Genomic DNA, 20,846 nt, shown 5'->3' with positions numbered 1-20,846 from the left:
GGTTCCACCCCAGCAACACAGTGCATTGTGTATCTCAGGCTGGCCTTGAACTGATTGATCATACTCTTGCCACAGCCTTTTGAGTGCTGCAATTATAACTGTGTACCATCACACCTGGCAAGATTTTCAAACCCTGGAACAGAGGCTGATCACTTTGAAAATATATACCTCTTATGGAGTAGGGATCTGTACTTTTTTTTGTCGGTTGTGGGGCTTGAACTCTGGGCTTGGGCGCTGTCCCTCAGCTCTTCAGGTCAAAGCCAGTGCTCCATTGCTTGAGCCACAGCACCACTTCCGGTTTTCTGGTAGTTGTTTGGAGATAAGAGTCTCATGGACTTTCCAGTCCGGGCTGAGACCTTTAAACCATGAACCTCAGATCTTAGCTTCCTGAGTGGCTAGGATTTACAGGCATGAGCCACAGGTGCCTGGCTTCCCAGAGCTTTTTTGCTCAAGGCTAGGACTCTACCACTTAGACACTTACGGAGTTTTTGGTGGTTAATTGGAGATTAGAGTCTCACAGACTTTGTCTGGGCTGGGATCTTCAAACCATGATCCTCAAATCTCAGCCTCCTGAGTAGTTAGGATTATAGGCATGAGCCACAGGCATCTGCCTCACCTGTTCCTCTTGTTCACAGGTTGTGGAACATGGCCTGTTTGTCAAGCACTGTAAAGTGGAGGTGTATTTGCTGGAACTGAAGCTCTGTGAGAACAGCGATCCCACCAACATGCTGAGTTGCCATTTCAGCAAAGCAGACACCATTGGTGAGCAGCTTGGCTTACGGGCCTGGGTGTTAGATGAGAGCGAGGGTAGGACATTAGATAGAACATAGTGGTTCATGGAAGAGAAGCTGGGATTCTTTCTCTTGACTTGGAACCCAGATCATCTCAGGCTGTAGTTGCCAGTCCTAACCTGGGAACCTGTAGAGCTGAGCCTGAGAATCTTGTTCTACAGAAAACACCAGACATGATTCTTGCCTATTTGTCTGATGGTAATAAAGATGAAGAAATGTAAAGGCAGAGAATTTAAAAAAAAAGTACCTTGATGTTGATTAAAAAAAAAAAATCTCAGCAACAGACTGGAGATTTAGCTCAGTGGCAGTAAAATGCTTAAGGCTCTGGGTTCAGTTCACAGCACCAAAAGCAAAATCTCAAGAAAGTTTTGAGTAATTTTGGAGGACTGGGAATGTCGCTTAGTGGTAGAGTGCTTGCCTAGCATGGATGAAGCCATGGGTTTGATTCCTCAGTACCACATACACAGAAAAAGCCAGAAGTAGAATTGTGGCTCAAGTGGTAGAGTGCTAGCCTTGAGCAAAGCTCAGGCCCTGAGTTCAAGCCACAGGTCTGGCCAAAAAGAGAGAGGGGAAAAAAAAAGTTATTATCTTTTTTTTTTTTTGCCAGTACTGAGGCTTGAACTCTGGGCCTGGGCATTGTCCCTGAACTTCTTTTTGCACAAGGCTAGCACTCTACCACTTGAGCCACAGTGTCACTTCCAGCTTTTGCTGTTTATGTGGTACTGAGGAATCAAACCCAGGGCTTCATGCATACTAGGCTAGCACTCTACCATTAAGCCACATTCCTAGCCCATTTTGGGTGATCTTTTGGAGACAATGTCTCACTGTGTATGCAGTTTAGGCTGGGCTCAGTCTCCCTAGTGCTGTGATGATAGACATGTACCACCATGCCCAGTTTGAGCTAGATTTTGAAACCACACCTATTTTGAAATCACATCTATTCTTACCCCAAAGAGAAGTTTTCTCGCTCCACCCCCATCCCCGCTGTCCCTCCCCCATGCCAAGAATTAGACCTAGGGTCATTCATATGCTAAGACAAGTATTCTTATTACTAAACTATACCTTTAGTCCCATTTTCTCATTCCTTAAATATTGTGCTAAAGACCTATATAGCTGATATGATGGCCTCAGGAGGCTGAGGCAGGAGGATTGGGAGTTAAAGAAAAAGACCTTATTTGTGTGTGCCAGATAGTACTGGGACTTGAACTCAAGGCCTCATGTTGTTGCTTTACTTTTTTTTTTTTTTCTTCCAGTCCTGGGGTATGAACTCAGAGCTTGGGCACTGTCCCTGAGCTGCTTTTGCTCAAAGCTAGCACTCTACCACTTGAGCCACAGCACCACTTCCAGCTTTTTCTGTGTATGTGGTACTGCTTGAGTACTTGTGGTTAATCGGAGATAAAGAGTCTCACAGACTTTTCTTGTGCCTGGCTGGCTTTCAAACTGCGATCCTTAGATCTCAGCCTCCTGAGTAACTGGGATTATGGAAAACACCTGAAAAGAAAGGAGGGTCAACATCAAGTTTCCCTCAGCTGTCTTTAGCTTTGTTATCTGGAGAAAGACCTGAATGATGTTTCTGCCTGTCCCTAGCAACCATTGAGAAGGAGATGCGGAAACTGTTCAACATCCCCGCCGAGCGAGAAACACGGCTCTGGAACAAATACATGAGCAACAACTATGAGCAGTTGAACAAACTAGACAACACTATTCAGGATGCTGGACTGTACCAGGGTCAGGTAGGACTTAGACCAGGCCCTAACAGCAGTTCTGCCCAAGGTTACCCAGAGGCCTTTGGGCTGGAAGTCCATCTGAAGTGGGGTGAGTTGCATTCTTATTTGGTTTTCTCTTTTACTCAGGTGCTAGTCATTGAACCCCAAAACGAAGATGGCACATGGCCCAGACAGATCTTACAGTCAAAGTACGTAAACGTTTTCTCCGGTGTAGCTGGGCTCAGAGATGGAAAGAGAGACATTCTTTCTTAATTATGCAGTTACTTGTACCAAACGAAATGTTCTTAATAAGATAAAACAGTCATTCAATTCATTTTATTATTTATTTTTTGCCATTCCTGGGGCTTGAACTCCTAGCACTGTTGCTGAGCTTTTGCTCAAAAGTTAGCACTCTACCATTTGAGCCACAGTGCCCCTTCTGGCTTTTTCTGTTTGTGTGGTACTGAAGAATGGAGCCCAGGGCTTCATGCATGCTAGGTAAGTACTCTTCCACTAAGCCACATTCCCAGCCCTTAGGAGATATTTCTGTGCTATGTGGCATTGTGCATGTCCTTAGAAGGGAACAGAAAGAAGGACTGGATTTTCTTTATGGTATAATATAGGGAAACGATATCTGTGCTCCAATAGTTAGGAGACAGCGTCAGCCTCTTCTGGCTTCCTTCAGCCGTGCTTTGGACTGTGGTTGTTACATTGTGCTGGGCTAATTGTGCATCTGAGATCTATGACAACTCAGTCCTCTTAGAGAAACATGACATAAAGGCACAAAGCATTTGGCACGGCCCCCTTTTGAAGCCCAGCCGTGGACTTCATTTGTAAAATATCCTGGTTGCTGTTTCCTGACAAGATGATAAAAATAGAATAATGCCGCTACCACAAAAAAAAATGTCCACATTCTAATCCCAAGAACCTATAAATATGTTAGATTAAAAAGAGATTTTTTTTTCAGGTGTGATTAAATTAATGACTTTTGTTGTTGTTCTAGTCCTGGAACACTCAGGGCCTAGGCACTGTCCCTGAGTTTTTTTTTCCTCAAGGCTGGTACTCTGACTTTTTGCTGGTTGATTGAAGAGAAGAAGCTCATAGACTTTCCTGCCTGGGGTGGCTTTGAACTTGTATCTCCATATCTCAGCTTCCTGAGTAGCTATTACAGGGGTGAGCCACTGCTGCCCGGCTGCTTTTTAATTTTTGCTGGTCCTGGGGCTTGAACTCAGGGCCTGGGCTCTGTCCCTGAGCGTCTTGTGCTTCAGGCTCTACTACTTGAGCCCACAGCATTACTTCTGATGCTTTCTGAGTAATTTTTTTTTTTTGGTTGGTGGTGGGGCTTGAACTCTGGGCCTGGGCACTGTCCATCAGCTCTTCAGCTCAAGACTAGAGCTCTACCACTTGAGCTGCCACTTCTGGTTTTCTGAGTGGTTTATTGGAGATAAGAGTCTCATGGACTTTTCCTGCCCAGGCTGGTTTTGAACCGAGATCCTCAGATCTCAGCCTCCAGGATAGCTAGAATTAGAGGCATGAGACACTGGTGCCTGGCTTGTTAATGATTTTTATGAAAATCTTTAATAAGAATTGATAAAAAGGATTAAAAGGTTGGATTAAAAAACTGATCTCGGGCTGGGAAGGTAGCTCAGTGGTAGAGTGCTTGCCCTGCATGCCTAAGGCCCTGGGTTCAATTCCTCAGCACCACATAAGCAAAAAGAAAAAAGCCGGAAGTAGCTCTGTGGCTCAAGTGGTAAGAGCACTAGCCTTGAGCTGAAGAGCTGAGGGATAGTGCCCAAGTGCCCTGGCCCAGAGTTCAGGTCCCACAACTGATAAATAAACAAAAACAAAACTGATCTCAATGAATCTTTTCAAGGCCCTGGAGTAAGTTCTACCTACATACCCAACTGTTCTCAATATTCTAAGGAAGTGTGTATATATATATATATATATACATATATATATGTATATATATGTAAATTTGTTAGTATATATTAATCATCAAAATATTGGGTTTTATTGTACCATTATCATATAAGTGCTTATAAGTTACCTTGATCTTATCATTTCCCTCCCTAATGTTCTTTCCCCTGATCCTCTTCCTCTTTCCTAATAGTTCTTGTTTTAAAATTGAAGGATAGGGCCAGGAATGTGGCTTAGTGATAGACTGCTTGCCTAGCATGCATGAAGACCTGGGTTCGATTCCTCTGTACCACATAAACAGAAAAAGCCAGAGGTAGTCCTGTAGCTCCTGAGTGCTATCCTTGAGCAAAAGAAACCCAGGGACAATGCCCAGCCCTGAGTTCAAGCCCCAGGACTGGAAAAAATAAAATTCAAGGGTACTTATTTTATTGACAGTATTAGGGTTTGAACTCAGTAATGTGTTGTATTGACCCTCTACCATTTGAGCCATGCCCCTGGCCCTGCTCTTCTTTTTTTGTTATTGTTGGTTGTTTTTCAAATTAAGTCTAGCAAGCTTTTTGGCCCAGCTGGCCTCAAACCACAATGTCTCTAGATCTTCTGGACAGGTAGGATTACAGCATGAACTAACAATACTTGACTGTTTATGATTTATGAATCAAACCAACATGCCTTGAAGGTTATCTTTGTGGTTTACCAAACTGGAAGATTTAGATTATGGCTAAGTGAACTAATGAGACAGACAATTTCTTTCTTTCTTTTCTTTTCTTTCTTTTTTGGTGGATTGAGGGGCTTAAACTCTGGGCCTGGGTGCTGTCCCTCAGCTCTTCAGCTCAAGACTAGCGCTCTACCACTTTGGAGCTGCCACTTCTGAGTGGTTTATTGGAGATTAGAGTCTCACAGACTTTCCTGACCTATCCAGGCTGGCTTTGAACTGGGATCCTCAGATCTCAGCCTCCTAAGTAACTAGGAGCCCAGCAAAGACACAGTTTTTAACTTTCAAATCTTAAACGTAGTACAAAAACAGATTTGTTTTTTTTTAAATTGAAAACATGAGCAGGGGGCTACAGTTACATAAGTAAGGTAATGAGTACATTTATTTTTAAACACTGTGACCCCATCTCTTAAATTTTTTATTTTATTTAATTTTTGGTGTTGGTACTGAAGCTGGCACTCAGGGCCTAGGCGCTGTACCTTAGCTTTTCACTCAAGACTGGTGTAGCCACAGCTCAACTTCCAGCTTTTTGGTAGTTAATTGGGGATAAAGAGTCTCATGGACTTTCCTGCCTGGTCTGACTTTGAATCATGATCCTGAGATCTCAGCCTTCAGAGTAGCTAGGACTATAGGTATAAAGGATTCCAGGCTTAAACCACAATCACAGGCTGAAAACAGAATTTTGGCAGTTTAGGTAACTGAATATGGAGAGTCTGCCCTCTGTCTCTCTTTTTTTTTTTTTTTCTCCAGTGGTGGGCAGGTGGGCTTTGTCCCCCCTCTGTGATCTAGGTTAGCTTTGGACTTGCTATGTAGTTCCAGCTGGCATCAAACTCCTTTCTGGGCCTCCCGAGTGCTGGGAATGCAAGTATGAGCCTAAGTTATTGAACAGGGCCTGCAACTTTGTGAAAGGTCAATAGTGTCATTTCTGCTTCTCTCTCTCAGATCAAGTACTGCGCCCAGCAGACATTTTACTACCTCTCCAAAACCATCAGCAAGTTCCTATTCCACAGTGTCTGCTTCTCCCATTGCAAATGGTGATAGCACTAACACCTCTGGGATGCACAGTTCCGGTGTCGGCAGGGGGTAAGAGCAGGCCCTTTCCCCTTGGTTCCCTTCCCTCTAGAGTCTCTTCTTTAACTGCACATCTGTTGTTAGATAGAGCTCCCTGTGAAACTATACTACATGTGGTCTCTCAATCACTTTCCTACCCACAGAAAAGTATGCCTCCCTCTTCTGACTTATATTGCTTCTCTTGCTGCAAGCTGGTATTTTCTTCATAGCCTAGGTCCCTAGTGGTCTTGGGCAGGGTGGGGATGGGGAGGAGTGATGGTTACTTTTTTGTTTTTTTTTTTTAGTCAGTCATGTTGCATGAGCTCAGATCATGTCCCTGAGCTCTTGTGCTTAATGCTAGATCTCTTCCATTTTGAGCCACAACTCCACTTCTGGTTTTCTGATAATTAATTGGGAATAAAGAGTCTCATGGACTTTCCTGCCTAGGCTGGCATTGAACTGTGATCCTCAGGTCTTAGGCTCCTGAGTAGGATGACAGGTGTGAGCCAGCACTGAATTTTTTTTTCCTTTGGTCAGTCGTGGGACTTGAACTCTGGGCCTGGGCACTGTCCCTGAGCCATTCAGCTCAAGGCCAGTGCTCTGCCACTTGAGCCACAGTGCCACTTCTGGTTTTCTGGTGATTAATTAGAGATTAGAGTCTCATAGGGACTTTCTGCCAGGGCTAGCTTTGAACCACCATCCTCAAATCTCAACCTCTTGAGTAGCTAGGATTTCAGGTGTGAGCCACCTGCACCTGGCTGAATTTTTTTTTTTTTGGCCAGTCCTGGGGCTTGAACTCAGGGCTTTGGCCCTGTCCCCAAGCTTCTTTTTGCTCAGGGCTAGTACTCTACCACTTGAGCCACAGTGCTACTTCCAGCTTTTTATGTGTATGTGGTACTGAAGACTCAAACCCGGGGCTTCATGCATGCTAGGCAAGCGCTCTACCATTAAGCCATATCCCCAGCCACTGAATTTGTTTTTGAAAGGATCGTTTCCCCATAGGGCAGTATGGCTGAAAGGAGACAGTTCTTAGCTGTGGAAGGACTCTGCCTGTCTCCCTTCTCCAAGCAATTTCAGGAGCATCTGCCAGAGAGTCCAGGCAAAGGCAGAGAGGAGAGTAAAAAGAGGTGTGCATGAACACTCAGGCTCAGCCAAGGCCCAGATTGCCTTGGTTGCATGGCAGGTGTAAAGTCTTGATCTTTGTACCCAAAATGTCCTCTAGTGTTACCTGGCAGTCAGCCTTGTAGAAAGATATAGTATTAGTATTTTCCAGAGATAAAAGAAAAAAATCTCTCCTTGTAAAGATGTGCTTCCTCCTAACTTGACATGTTAAGATGTGGGCAACAGGTCTGCAGGGCTAGAGAGAGAATTTATATCCTGGGATTACTGGCAGACACCAATTGTGGCAGGCCCCACCAGAGCTCCCCGAGGGCATGTGTGCCAGCACCTGGCTTTTTTTGCTGATGTGGGTTGTGTTTTTCAGCGGATCTGGCTTCTCTGCTTCATATAATTGTCAGGAGTCCCCATCGTCTCACGTACATCCTGGACTCTGCGGACTCGGAAATCTGGGGAACACCTGCTTCATGAACTCAGCTTTACAGGTAGAGGAGAGAGTTTTCACCTAAATGACAGGGCGTCCCCAGCCTTGGGTTGGGAGTTGTCTGTCAAGCACTGAGTGGCTCTTTACCCAGTCCTCCCACCTACCTCCTTTTGGTGCTTCAGCAGTCTTTATCTAGGCTTTGAACTTGGCCTCAGCCTTCGTAGTAGATATGATGACAGGCATGAACCACCACACCTGGCTAAACTTTTTATTAAGTCCTCCTTCTAGGGCTGGGAAGGTGGCTCAGTGGTACAGCGCTTGCCTTGCATGCATGAGGCCCTGGGTTTGATTCCTCAGCACCACATAAGCAAAAAGAAAAAAGCCGGAAGTGGCGCTGTGGCTCAAGTGGTAGAGCGCTAGCCTTGAGCTGAAGAGCTGAGGGACAGCGCCCAGGCCCCACGACCGGACCAAAAAAAAAAAAACCAAAAAGACCTCCTCCTAGACATGTTTGATCACTCGTGGACTTGATGCCATGTTACTGCAAATCCTCTACCCTAGTGGTTTCCCATTACCTTAGTACTATCCAGATATTGTTCATTTCTCACTATGAACCTGGCTGGTGAGAGACGAGACTGTGTAAAAAGCATTGATCTTGTTCTGTTTTTAGTGCCTGAGCAACACTGCCCCGCTGACTGACTACTTTCTCAAAGACGAATATGAAGCTGAAATTAACAGAGACAATCCTCTAGGGATGAAAGGAGAGATCGCAGAGGCCTACGCAGAGCTCATTAAGCAGATGTGGTCTGGAAGGGACACTCACGTGGCTCCTCGCATGTTCAAAGTAGGTTGAGAGGGGCTGGGAAGGTGGCTCAGTGGTAGAGTGCTCGCCTAACATGCATGAAGCCCTGGTTCGATTCCCCAGTACCACATAAGCAGAAAAAGCTGGAAGTGGCGCTGTGGTTCAAGCGGTAGAACGCTAGCCTTGAGCTAACAAGCTCAGGGACAGTGCCCAGGCCCTGAGTTCAAACCCCAGGACTGGCAAAAAACAAAAACTAAAGTAGGTTAAGATAAATAGTTTATTTTTCCCCTTGTGAGGTGAGTGGTTTAGTGGTATAATAAAGCATTTTATTTATTTTGCATTTTAGATGTTATCTAAAGCTAAAAGTGGTAAACCAAAAGTGTTTTGGCTTCTGTTGCAGACCCAAGTGGGACGTTTTGCACCTCAGTTTTCTGGCTACCAACAACAAGACTCTCAGGAGCTGTTAGCCTTTATTCTAGATGGATTGCATGAAGACCTGAACCGAGTCAAAAAGAAACCCTACCTGGAGCCGAAGGATGCCAATGGGCGGCCAGATGCGGTACGATGCTGAAGCTCTCTGCACAGTTCTCCTGTTGACAGAATGAGAACAGTCTTCTGGTCCTGGGGTATTAGTGGCAGGGCCCAGGTGTCTGTCATTGATGCTAGCAGCAGGTGCGAACTGTGCAGTCCGTGCCCAGGAACTCCATTTCAGTAACTAGTTACTCTTGAGTGCATGTGTGTGCGTGTGCGTGCGTGCATGGGGGGAGGGTAGAACCCATCCATTTGGGTGCTAGGCAAGAGTTCTTCACCACATCCAATTGTAAGATGCTAATAGTGTCTGCCTTTAGTATTATTGTTCTTAAAGTTCATCAGGTATTGTTAACAGGTTGTTGATAAGATCTTACTATGTGTCTGGCTAGGCTGGAACCTGTGGTCCTTCTGCCTTAGTTTCTGTAATGTCTGGCTTATAGGTATGAACCACTATCCCTAACTCCATGATGATTATTAAAACAATTTGTTATCAAGTTTAGGGCATTTACTTTTTTTTGCCTTGATTTCCCCCCTCCCTCCTTCCTTCCCTCCCTCCTTCCCTGCCTCCTTCCTTTTCTTTGTCCATCCTGAGCCCAGGGCTTTGTACATGCTGATTATCTGGGGATTCTAAAGCCGGGCGCTGGTAGCTCACGCCTATAATCCTAGCTACTCAGGAGGCTGAGATCTGAGGATTGAGGTTCAAAGCCAGGAAGTCCATGAGACTTTTTTTGTTTTGTTTTACTTTAAGAATTTTATTGACAGTTTCAATAGCTACTACCTCATCAAAAAGCTTTTTTTTTTTAATTTTAATTTTTTGTGAACATACTGTACAGAGGGGTCCATAACTCTTATCTTCAGTAAACTCTTATCTTCCAGAAAACTGGAAATGGCGCTGTGGCTCAAGTGGTAGAGCGCTCGCCTTGAACTGAAGAGCTGAGGGACAGCGCCCAAGCCCAGAGTTCAAACCCCACAACTGACCAAAAAAAAAAGGGGGGGGGGATTCTAGTATTTTACCTGCCCTATCAGTATAAGTATTTTAAAGTACCCCTGAGGTCTTCTAGGTAAGACCTTGTCTTAGTGTAGATTAAAGCCTACTTAAAGGGCCTTTAAATCACTGAAAGCATGGGAGATGTACTTTTCCCAATCAGGTTTGATATATCATGATGCACTCAAGGCCCCTTGTTTCCTGTAGATCTCTCACCTCCCCTCTCCCCTACCCAAGTCCTGGGACTTGAACTCAGGGCCTGGGCACTGTTCCTGAGCTTCTTTTGTTCAAGGCTAGCACTCTACCACTTGAGCCACAGTGCCCCTTCTAGCTTTTTCTGTTTATATGGTACTGAGCAATTGAACCCAAGGCTTCATGTATGCTAGGCAAGCACTCAACCACCAAGCCACATTCCTAGCCCCTCCTGTAGATCTTCTTGTCAATTTCTTATTAAGTATATGTGTAGAGCTGCCATGTCCTATGAATACTACCTGGCCTTGGCTATTCTTGGCTTGCCTTCTGGTCCAGAGTAGTGTTTGATGTGATTCATTCTGGATACAGGGTAAAAGGATTGGAATACTGACAATATGTTGAGCATGGCCTGCTTCTCCCTTCACTTTTCATCCAGGTAGTGGCAAAGGAAGCCTGGGAGAATCATAGGCTGCGGAATGATTCAGTGATTGTGGACACTTTCCATGGCCTCTTTAAATCTACCTTGGTTTGTCCAGAATGTGCAAAGGTTTCCGTGACCTTTGACCCATTTTGCTATCTAACTCTCCCACTGCCCTTGAAGAAAGATCGAGTTATGGAGGTCTTCCTGGTTCCTGCTGACCCTCGCTGCAGACCTTCCCAGGTAAAAGTATCTTCACCCTCATGGTACCCCCTCCCCAAGGAGTCTCCAGGCCGCAGTGGGATTACTTCTCTCTGCTTTATTGGAGACTCTGCCGCCCTTGGTATGTGCCATTGGCCTCTACAGGTCCTTGTGTAATCCCTTATTATTTAGGACAGGTGTCAGGGTCTTTGTAGTTTCCCTGTCACTTTTCCCGCATGCTCCATTCATGCGGCTCTAGTAACCTGTTAACTTCCTAAGTGGTTCTTGAATCTGAATGTTGGGAAAACCCAAAGCAGTTCACTTTCTTTAGTCAGGTCCCTCAGCTAGGAGAACCTGGCTAGAATACAAGGCCAGCTGAGAGGCTTGACTAGTGGCTCTTTGTGTCTAGTTGTGCTGCGAGCTTACAAGGTGATTTATGGCTTCATATTCAGGCTTTCATTTCTTTATCTCTGAAAAATGATGTGTAGGACTGGGAATGTGGCTCAGTGGTAGAGTTCTTGCCTTGCATGCATGAGGCCCTGGATTCGATTCCTCAGCACCACATATGCAGAAAAAGCCCGAAGTAGAGCTGTGGCTTAAGTAGTAGAGTGCTAGCCTTGAGCTGAAGAGCTGAGGGACCGCGCCCAGGCCCAGAGTTCAGGCCCCACGACTGACAGAAAAGAAAAAACAACAAAAAAAAGCAATGCAATGTGTAGCTTCAGAAGACAATTCCATTCTTTTTTTTTTTTTGTCCGGTCATGGGGCCTGAAATCTGGGCCTGGACGCTGTCCCTCAGCTCTTCAGCTCAAGGCTAGCCCTCTCCCACTTGAGCCACAGCGCTACTTCCGGCTTTTTTCTTTTTGCTTATGTGGTGCTGAGGAATCGAACCCAGGGCCTGAGGCATGCAAGGCAAGCGCTCTACAACTGAGCCACCTTCCCAGCCCCGACAATTCCATTCTTTAAAGGAAGTAGTGAACTGCTCTAAAAAGTAGAGGATAAAATAAAGTCAGATTTGAGACAGACTGGCCCAACTCCCATGACATTGCTTGAATGCTGCAGCCTTGCTGATGCCTGTTTTACACTTGCTTGGCTACTGATCAGTCTGGGCTGAGACCTTTCCATGCTCTGCCACTGGAAGGGTTTCTCTGCCTCCACACTGCTCCCCCACACCACGTCATTTCTTAGTCCGGACTTTTTGGAGTCCCCATCACCTGAACTATTTCTGTCTTGCAGTACCGTGTGACTGTGCCACTGATGGGAGCCGTGTCTGACCTGTGTGAGGCGCTCTCCAAGTTGTCTGGCATTGCTGCAGAAAATGTAAGGCAGCTGGGTAGGGAAGTAGGGGGGAGGGAAAAGAGATGGCCATGGCATGTAGGCTTCATGATTTTGAACTCTGGGCCTGGGTGCTGTACCCTGAGCTCTTCAGCTGTAGGCTAGCTCTCTACCACTTGAGCCACAGCGCCACTTCCAATTTGCTGATGGTTCACTGGAGATAAGAATCTTCCTGCCCAGGCTGTCTTTGAACCACACGATCTTCAGAACTCAGTCTCCTGAGTAGCTAGGATTACAGGCATGAGCCTCCAATCTCCAACATTTCATGATTCTTTTTTGTTGTTATTGTTGGTCGTAGGGCTTGAACTCTGGGCCTGGGCACTGTCCCTCAGCTCTTCAGCTCAAGGCTAGCGCTCTACTACTTGAGCCACAGTACCACTTTCAGTTTTCTGAGTGGTTTATTGGAGATAAGAGTCTCACAGCCTTCCCTGCCTGGGCTGGCTTTGAACCTCAATCCTGGTCAGGAAAGTTTCCCATCCATGGTGGTCCTGTTCCTTATTGCCTTCAGAGTCAGTACTCTGCTCGCAGCACAGTGTGATACAGGTAGCACGGAGATTCTGGCTCTGTAATACACTCCAGAGGTTTCCAGACCTCTTTCTGCTCGCCACTGCCTTGTCCCCCATTCCCAACACTTGAGAGCATCATTGAGTGCTGGTAACAGCTGTGCTGGTAACAGCCATGCTGCTCCCCTTAGACCTTGGCCTCGAACTCTAGAGCTCACTGTATGCTTGGTTCTCTACAGGCCATACTCCAGCACCTTGTTTGCTTTCTGGATTTTAAGCAGTCAGAGCACTCAGCCATCCTCTAATCTTTCTGCACTGTTGATTCTTAGATGGTGGTCACAGATGTGTATAATCACCGGTTCCACAAGATTTTCCAAATGGATGAAGGTTTAAGCCACATCATGCCCAGGGATGACATTTTTGTGTGAGTACTTCATGGTTTCTGGTGCAGAATCGGAGGGCATGTTCTAGAAGCTTTGCCTTGATCGTGTTTCCAGAGCAAAAGTTCTGAGAGTTTTCTGCTCATGTGCCTTTGTCCTATCCCTTGGCCTTCAAAGATGGGTGCTAAAGGCATTTTGGGGTAGCCGTAAGTCTTAAGTACCTACTGACACCCCTCAGGTGTCTTCAGCATGGCCATGGTTTCGGTCAGCAGGTGCTGCCTGTTAAGAGGCCTGATTCAGAGGCTGGGAATGTAGCTTAGTGATAGAGTGCTTGCCTAGCATTCATGAAGCCCTGGTTCGATTCTTTAGTACCACATCAACAGAAAAAGCCAGAAGTGGCTCCATGGCTCAAGTAGTAGAGTGCTAGCCTTGACCTAAAGAAACTCAGGGAGGGGCTGGGAAGGTGGCTCAATGGTAGAGCGCTTGCCTTGCATGCCTGAGGCCCTGGGTTCGATTCCTCAGCACCACATAAGCAAAAAGAAAAAAGCCGGAAGTGGCACTGTGGCTCAAGTGGTAAGAGCGTTAGCCTTGAGCTGAAGAGCTGAGGGACAGCGCCCAGGCCCAGAGTTCAGGCCCCAGGACCGGACCCTCCAAAAAAAGCAAAACAAACTCAGGGACAGTGCCCAGGCCTAGAGTTCAAGCCCTAGGACTGGCTAAAAAACAAAAACACCAACACCAGACACTCAACACAACTTAAGTTTTCCTGTGTCCAGTATGTCTCACAGACTTTCCTTGCCAGGGCTGGCTTTGAGCTGCGATCCTCAGATCTCAGCCTCCTGAGTAGTTAGGATTATAGGCGTGAGCCACTGGTGCCTGCGACCTGTGTTTTTTTTTCTTTTTTCTTTTTTTGTCGGTTGCGGGGCTTGAACTCTGGGCTTGGGCGCTGTCCCTCAGCTCTTCAGCTCAAGGCAAGTGCTCTACTGCTTGAGCCAGAGCACCACTTCCAGTTTTCTAGTGGTTTAATAGAGATAAGAGTCTCATGGACTTTTGTGCCCGGGCTGGCTTTGAACCGTGATCTTCAGACCTCAGCCCCCTGAGTAGCTAGGATTACAGGTGTGAGCCACCGGCACCCAGCTTCTGTTATTTTTTTTAAGCTAAATTTTTAATGTTTTTATGATTTTTTAAATTTATTTTTTAAATATTTGTTTATGTGGTATCAAAGAATCGAACCCAGGGCCTCATGCATGCTAGGTAATCACTCTACCACTAAGCCACATTTCTAGCCCTGACTCTGCTTGTTTTTTTAATTGGAGCTGGGTGGAAAATGTCTCATGCCTGTACACAGAGCTTCTTAGGAGCTTGAGATCAGATGATTATGCTTCAGAACCAACCCTGATAGAAAGGTCAGTGAGGCTTCATGTCCAATTAACTTGCAAAAACGTCAGATTTAGTGGTGTGGCTCAAGTGGAAGAGCACCAGCCAAGGAAGTAGGAAGCCTTGAATTTAAGCCCCAGGACTAGCACCAAATAAAACCCCTTTTTGCTGGGCACTGGTGGCTCACGCCTGTCATCCTAGCTACTCAAGAGGCTGAGATTTGACGATTGGGGTTCAAAGCCAGCCCAGGCAGGAAAATCTGTGAAACTCTTGAATAAACTACCAGAAAACCAGAAGTGGCGCTGTGGCTCAAGTGGTAGAAGGCAAAGAGTAGAGTACTAAGAGGCTCAGGGACAGCACCCAAGCTCTGTGTTCAAGCCCCAGGACCAGCCAAAAAAAAAAAAAAGTTTTGTCCTGAGCACTATAGCCTTTGGCGGCCATGTTTCCATGGACACATTACTAAAGGTTCCCTCTGTGTGACCAATGCAGGTACGAGGTCTGCAGCACCTTCGTGGATGGCTCAGAATGTGTCACCCTTCCAGTCTACTTCAGGGAGCGGAAGTCCAGGCCATCGAGTACTTCTTCCGGGGCAGTGCTGTTTGGGCAGCCCCTGCTCGTTTGTGTCCCCAAGCACAAGCTCACCCTGGAATCTTTGTACGAGGCTGTGTGTGATCGTATCAGGTGGGTGCCAAGATCAAGGAGAGGCCAAGCGGAGGCAGCACTGGCCCCTGCAGAGTGTGTGTGTGTGTGTATGTGTGTGTGTATCCCACATGCTTACTTCTGAGAGGAAGTGCGGCTGTCCCAGCCTCACTGATGGCCAGGACAGGTGCTATTGGAATGGAGTGCCTGGCACTTCTTCTCTGATCCTAGATGCCCAAGCTTCCGGTCCCTGGAATCGTGTCGTTCTGCTGTGTTAGGAAGTCTAGCACTTTAGTGACATTTTGTATTTGAGTGCTATCTCCAAAGTGTTCCCCTATTGTTCGGAAGCTGACAATTGAACATTATTGGAACAAGCCTTTCAAAACTCCTGGGGCTACATGACTTTCATTAGACTTGAAACGTAGAGTTTCTCGGAGTCTCCTCCATTGACTTGATAAATGAAATGTCTGATCTCTTGAGTTCCTCTTGCGTGATAGAGCCATTACCCAGTAATTCCAAGCGTTTCTGGTTTCATAAATTGCTTTGTGAATAGCTGAATGTATAAATGAGGAAGCACGTCTTAGCTGTCTAGTGGAGAAAAATAGCCATTAACACTAACAGTCTTTTTTTTTCTTTGCATTTTTAAAGCCGCTATATAAAACAGCCTTTGCCTGACGAGTTTGGCAGCTCGCCCTTGGAGTCTGGGGCTTGCAACGGCGCCAGGGGCAGCTGTGAAGGTGCGTGCTCCCCAGCTGTGGGGCTAGGACTGACCACACCTCTCCCGATTGCTCTCCTCTTCCTCAGTGCTATCTACCCATGTGGGAAAGGGAGGCTCTGAGATTCAGTTGGGGGCTTTGCTGGCCCCCGTTTATTATTTACCTCTGCGCCTCGTAGAATCATCTAAGGTGACTTTGCTGATGTAGCCTGGGCTCTGCCTCCAGCACAGAGTCTTAGAGGTATCCAGTAACTTGCCCCCAGTCAGGAAACAGTCAGGATCTGAATTGTCTGTTGGCATTACAAATAGGTGCTTATACTTATATGACCTGACCTATATTGGCAAAGGTGTTGGTTTCCTTTTTTTTTTCTTTTTTTTGTCGGTCGTGGGGCTTGAACTCTAGGCCTGAGCTCTGTCCCTCAGCTCCTCAGCTCAAGGCTAGCGCTCTACCACTTGAGCTACAGTGCCACTTCCGGTTTTCTGGTGGTTTGTCCTGGGCTCTGTCCCTGAGCCTCTCTGTGCTCAAGGCTATCTCTCTACCATTTGAGCCACAGTGCCATTTCTGGATTTTTCTGAATAGTTTTCTGGAGATAAGAATCTCACAGACTTTCCTGCCCCGGCTGGCTTTGAACCATAATTCTCAGATCTCAGTCTCCTAGTAGCTGTGATTACAGATGTTAGCCACTGGTGCCCAGCTGGTGTTGGTTTCTTATTCCTTGTGCACTACCAAACTTGCCTAATGAATCTTCAGCCCCTGACCTGTAAGACAGATGTCACAGAAAGCTAATCAGAAGGTTCTGTCTATTTAGAAAGCCACAGGAAGTGGCTGATTCTATTATGGAAGGGTAGGAAGTCACTGTCAGCAAAGCAATAGAATGGGTTTTATTGCAAGAAAGAAACACAATGGCTGGGTGCCGGTGGCTCACACCTGTAATCCTAGCCACTCAGGCTGAGATCTGAGGATCTCGGTTCAAAGCCAGCCCGGGCAGGAAAAGTCCATGAGACTCTTATCTCCAGTAAACTACCAGAAAACTGGAAGTGGCGCTGTAGCTCAAGTGGTAGAGCGTTTACCTTGAGCTGAAGAGCTGAGGGACAGAGCGCCCAGGCCCAGAGTTCAAGCCCCATGACCCACAAAAAAACAAAAACCACAATGGCCAGATGCCAATAAATAAGTCCATCTCTGAACAAGGAGCCATGTCTGTTCTCCAGTATATAGTTAGTAGTCTTCTTTTGAGAACTTAAGAGATCCAGTGACTTTATTCTTATCAAACATAGGTGACCGTCAGATTACTGCCATCATTCTCAGTTCCAAATCCAAATACTTAGATTTCTCCAAGACATGCACAGTGCTAGAAAGTGAATGCTGGTGTTAAGACCAATTACCACAAGGCTCTGTCATCAACAGTCAGCAAGTTTGAGTCACACTACCAGCAAGCTTTTTACTGGTTAATTGGAGATGGAATCTCTCAGACATTTCTGCCAGGGTTTTGAATCTTGGTCCTCTGATCGCAGTCTCTTGAGTAGCTAAGATTACACAAATGAGTCAACAGCACCCAGTAAAAATTGACTTTTAAAATTCCCGGTTTTCTTTTTCTTCTTCTTTCTATTCTTTATTTATTTGCTTTTTTTTTTTTTTTTTAATTTTTTATTGAGGGTCCAGCCCAGGACTTTGCACTTGCTAGGCCACTGAGCTATATCCCAGCCCTTTTCTCTTTTTTCTTTTCTTCTTTAAAAAAATTTGTTTATGGGGCTGGGAAGGTGACTCAGTGGTAGAGCGCTTGCCTTGCATACTTGAGGCCCTGGATTTGATTCCTCAGTACCACATAAGAAAAAAGAAAAAAGCTGGAAGTGGCGCTGTGGCTCAAGTGGTAGAGTGCTAGCCTTGAGCTGAAGAGCTTAGGGACAGCGCCCAGGCCCAGAGTTCAGGCCCCACGACTGGACCCAAAAAAAATTTGCTTAAAAAAATTTGTTTATTTATATGGTACCAAGGAATCGAATTTAGAGCTTCATGCATGCTAGCCAAGCACTGTACCACCAAGCCACATTTCCAGTCCACTTTTTTTTTGGCTAGTCCTAGGGCTTGAACTCAGGGCCTGCTTTTGCTCAAGGCTAGCACTCTACCACTTGAGCCACAGTACCACTTCTGGCTTTTTTCTGTGTATGTGGTGCTGAGGAATTGAACCCAGGGCTTCATGCATGCTAGGCAAGCACTGTACCATTAAGCCACATTCCCAGCCCCCCCCCCTTTTTTTTTTTTGTTGATTGTGGGGCTTGAACTTTGGGCTTGGGTGTTGTCCATGCGCTCTTCAGCTGAAGGCGAGCGTTTCTACCGCTTGAGCCACAGCACCACTTCTGGTTTTCTAGTGGCTTATTGGAGACAAGAGTCTCATGGAGTTTCCTGCCTGGGCTGGCTAGCTTTGAACCAAGATCCTCAGATCTCAGCCTCCCGAGTAGCTAGGATTACAGGTGCGAGCCACTAGCGCCCGGCTTTTTCTTCTTTTTGAGGCATGATCTCACTATGTATCTCTGGCTCTGGTGGCTTAGGATTTACTATGTAGCCCAAGCTGGCCTTGTATTTGAAATCCTCTTGCCTCTGTCTCCCAAATGCTGGGGTTACAGACCTGTGTCACCATGTCCAGGTAACTTGTATTTCTTTTTTTGTTGTTGGTGGTGGTCGGGCTTGATCTCTGGGTCTGGGCTCTTCAGCTCAAGGCAAGTTCTCTGCCACTTGAGCCACAGTGACACTTCTGTTTTTGTTTTTGTTTTTTCTGGTAGTTAATTGGAGGTAACAGTCTCACAGACTTTCCTGCTCAGGCTGGCTTTGAATCGGGATCCTCACATATCAGCCTCCTGAGTAGCTAGGATTACAGGCGTGAGCCACTAGCTCCTGGCAGTAACTTGTATTTCTTACTGAACCATTTTCTTCAGTATTAAATATGTGTCTCATTTTAATCCCTTTCTCTCTGTGAGCCCATTGATGAAGTCAAAAGAATGTCATGTGCTCTGAGGTCCTATGCATACTGTCAAATAGTGTGAGGGCTTCCTTTTGGGGTGGTAGACTTTCAAATTAATTCTCTGCCTCCGGAAGGCGTATTTAAGTTCTCTAGGTCACTGCTTCTGTATCTTGGACTAGTGGTACCCACTTAGCCTATCTCAACTTCCCCCATGAGGAAGGCCACATGTGACCTCAAATGCCTGATAAATGCAAGGCTGTAGCTCGACTTCCACATATAGAGTAAAAGCTGGAAACGCCACAGTTAAGCATGAAATAGATTGATTTCATTTCATTTTGTTGTGGTTTTAGTTATGTTTACCTACCTATCTTTCTGTGTATATCTACTTATCCATTGGCTTACTCATTCATTCATTTATCCATCTATTCGATGGTCCTCGAAATTGAGCTCAAAGACTGAGCTCTCTGTTATTTGAGTCATTTACACACACACCCTGCCTAGAGACAGGGAACAGGATAATAGGAATACACAGTCATTCCTGGCCTTTGTTGTGCTTTTTTGTTTGTCTTTTGCTTTCTTGTCTGTTTTGTGCTTTTTTTTTTCTTTTTTTTTTTTTTTTTTGGTTGAGCATGGTGCCAACTCTGGGCCTGGGCACTGTCCCTCCCCTCTTCAGCTCAAGGTGAGCACTCTACCACTTGAGCCACAGCACCACTTCGGTTTTCTGCTCGTTTATTGGAGATAGGAGTCTCACAGACTCTACTGCCCGGGCTGGCTTTGAACCGGGATCCTCAGATCTCAGCCTCCTGAGTAGCTACGGTTACAGGTGTGAGCCACCAGCACCCCGCTCTTCTTTTTTTTTTTTTTTTTTTTGGTCGGTTGTGAAGCTTGAACTCTGGGCCTGGACGCTATCCCTCAGCTCTTCATCTCAAGGCTAGCACTCTACCATTTGAGCCACAGCGCCACTTCCAGCCTTTTCTGCTTATGTGGTGCTGAGGAATCGAACCCAGGGTCTAATGCATGCAAAGCAAGCGCTCTACCACTGAGCCACCTTCCCAGCCCTGTTTTGGACTTTTGATCTGGGTCTCACTAGGTAGCCAAGGTTCCCAGTCATTCTGCTTAAGCTTCCCAAGTGCTGAGATTACAGATAGGTGCCACCATGCCCAGCAAAATAAACACGTGAAGACCTAAAATAGGGTGCCAATGATACACAGATGATTTTTTTTTTTTTTCATTTGTGTCCCAGGAGATGAAGAAGAAGAAATGGAGCATCAAGAAGAAGGCAAAGAGCAACTTTCAGAAACGGAAGGCAGTGGTGACGATGAGCTGGGGGACGACCCCAGTGAATCTAGCCAAAAGCCAGGCAAAGGACAGCCATGCCCCCAGAGACTTTTTACCTTCAGTCTTGTGAACTCCTATGGGACGGCTGACATAAATTCACTGGGAACCGATGGAAAGCTACTCAAACTCAACTGTAAGACCTTCCTCTGACCTCTCACCACTGGGCTTTGGGGACGTAGCATCTCTGAAATCCTTGCATGGATACTCGGTGCATCAGCCGTGCACAGTCTCGGTGTGACTCCAGAAGCAGAGGCTGGAATGGTGTTTGGATGAAAGCTCCCTACGGACTGTTTCAGAGCCGCCTCTCCCTCCCTCCACCTCACTGTCATCATCTTCAGCCTGTACTCCTTTGGTCCTTTGTGGCCTCGGAAGGGAGCAGATGCAGGTTCCCCCTCTGCCTCCCCCCCCCCGCCCCACATCCCACACCATAGACCCTTTGCTGTGGGTCAGATATGAACCATGTAGCCAACCAACGTTGCCAGCAGCATTTCCCTGAGTGCATTTTTCACTGGAAAGAAAAAAAAATGCCTATTTCTTTTGCTCCCTAAAAATATTCATGGGAATGTGACCAATCCAGAGGTTAGTCCTAGGTTTTTGGGGTTTTTTTTTGTGTTTTTTTTGTTTGTTTGCCAGTCCTGGGGCTTGAACTCAGCACCTGGGCACTGTCCCCTGAGCTTCTTTTGCCCAAGGTAGCACTCTACCACTGGAGCCACAGCACTGCTTCTGTCCTTTTCTGTGTATGTGGTACTGAGGAATCAAACCTAGG

General features: G+C 46.2%; 1 protein-coding gene across 1 annotated transcript in view; it reads left to right on the top strand.

The window, feature by feature from the left end:
* Positions 1 to 20,846, top strand: part of Usp4 (ubiquitin specific peptidase 4) — a 37,428-nt gene that overhangs the window by 7,652 nt on the left and 8,930 nt on the right. The window contains exons 4-16 of the mRNA XM_042665932.1: positions 636 to 762; positions 2,379 to 2,524; positions 2,645 to 2,706; positions 6,072 to 6,212; positions 7,663 to 7,780; positions 8,387 to 8,560; positions 8,919 to 9,077; positions 10,663 to 10,887; positions 12,079 to 12,162; positions 13,010 to 13,104; positions 14,924 to 15,115; positions 15,722 to 15,810; positions 19,986 to 20,213. Of these exons, the coding sequence (XP_042521866.1) occupies positions 636 to 762; positions 2,379 to 2,524; positions 2,645 to 2,706; positions 6,072 to 6,212; positions 7,663 to 7,780; positions 8,387 to 8,560; positions 8,919 to 9,077; positions 10,663 to 10,887; positions 12,079 to 12,162; positions 13,010 to 13,104; positions 14,924 to 15,115; positions 15,722 to 15,810; positions 19,986 to 20,213 (1,840 nt within the window). The remainder of the gene's footprint in view (positions 1 to 635; positions 763 to 2,378; positions 2,525 to 2,644; positions 2,707 to 6,071; positions 6,213 to 7,662; positions 7,781 to 8,386; positions 8,561 to 8,918; positions 9,078 to 10,662; positions 10,888 to 12,078; positions 12,163 to 13,009; positions 13,105 to 14,923; positions 15,116 to 15,721; positions 15,811 to 19,985; positions 20,214 to 20,846) is intronic.

Source organism: Dipodomys spectabilis, unplaced genomic scaffold (assembly GCF_019054845.1).
Source record: "Dipodomys spectabilis isolate Male_0828 unplaced genomic scaffold, ASM1905484v1 ptg000360l, whole genome shotgun sequence".
Classification (NCBI taxonomy): Eukaryota; Metazoa; Chordata; class Mammalia; order Rodentia; family Heteromyidae; genus Dipodomys; species Dipodomys spectabilis.
This window is presented reverse-complemented; position numbering and strand designations above follow the sequence as displayed.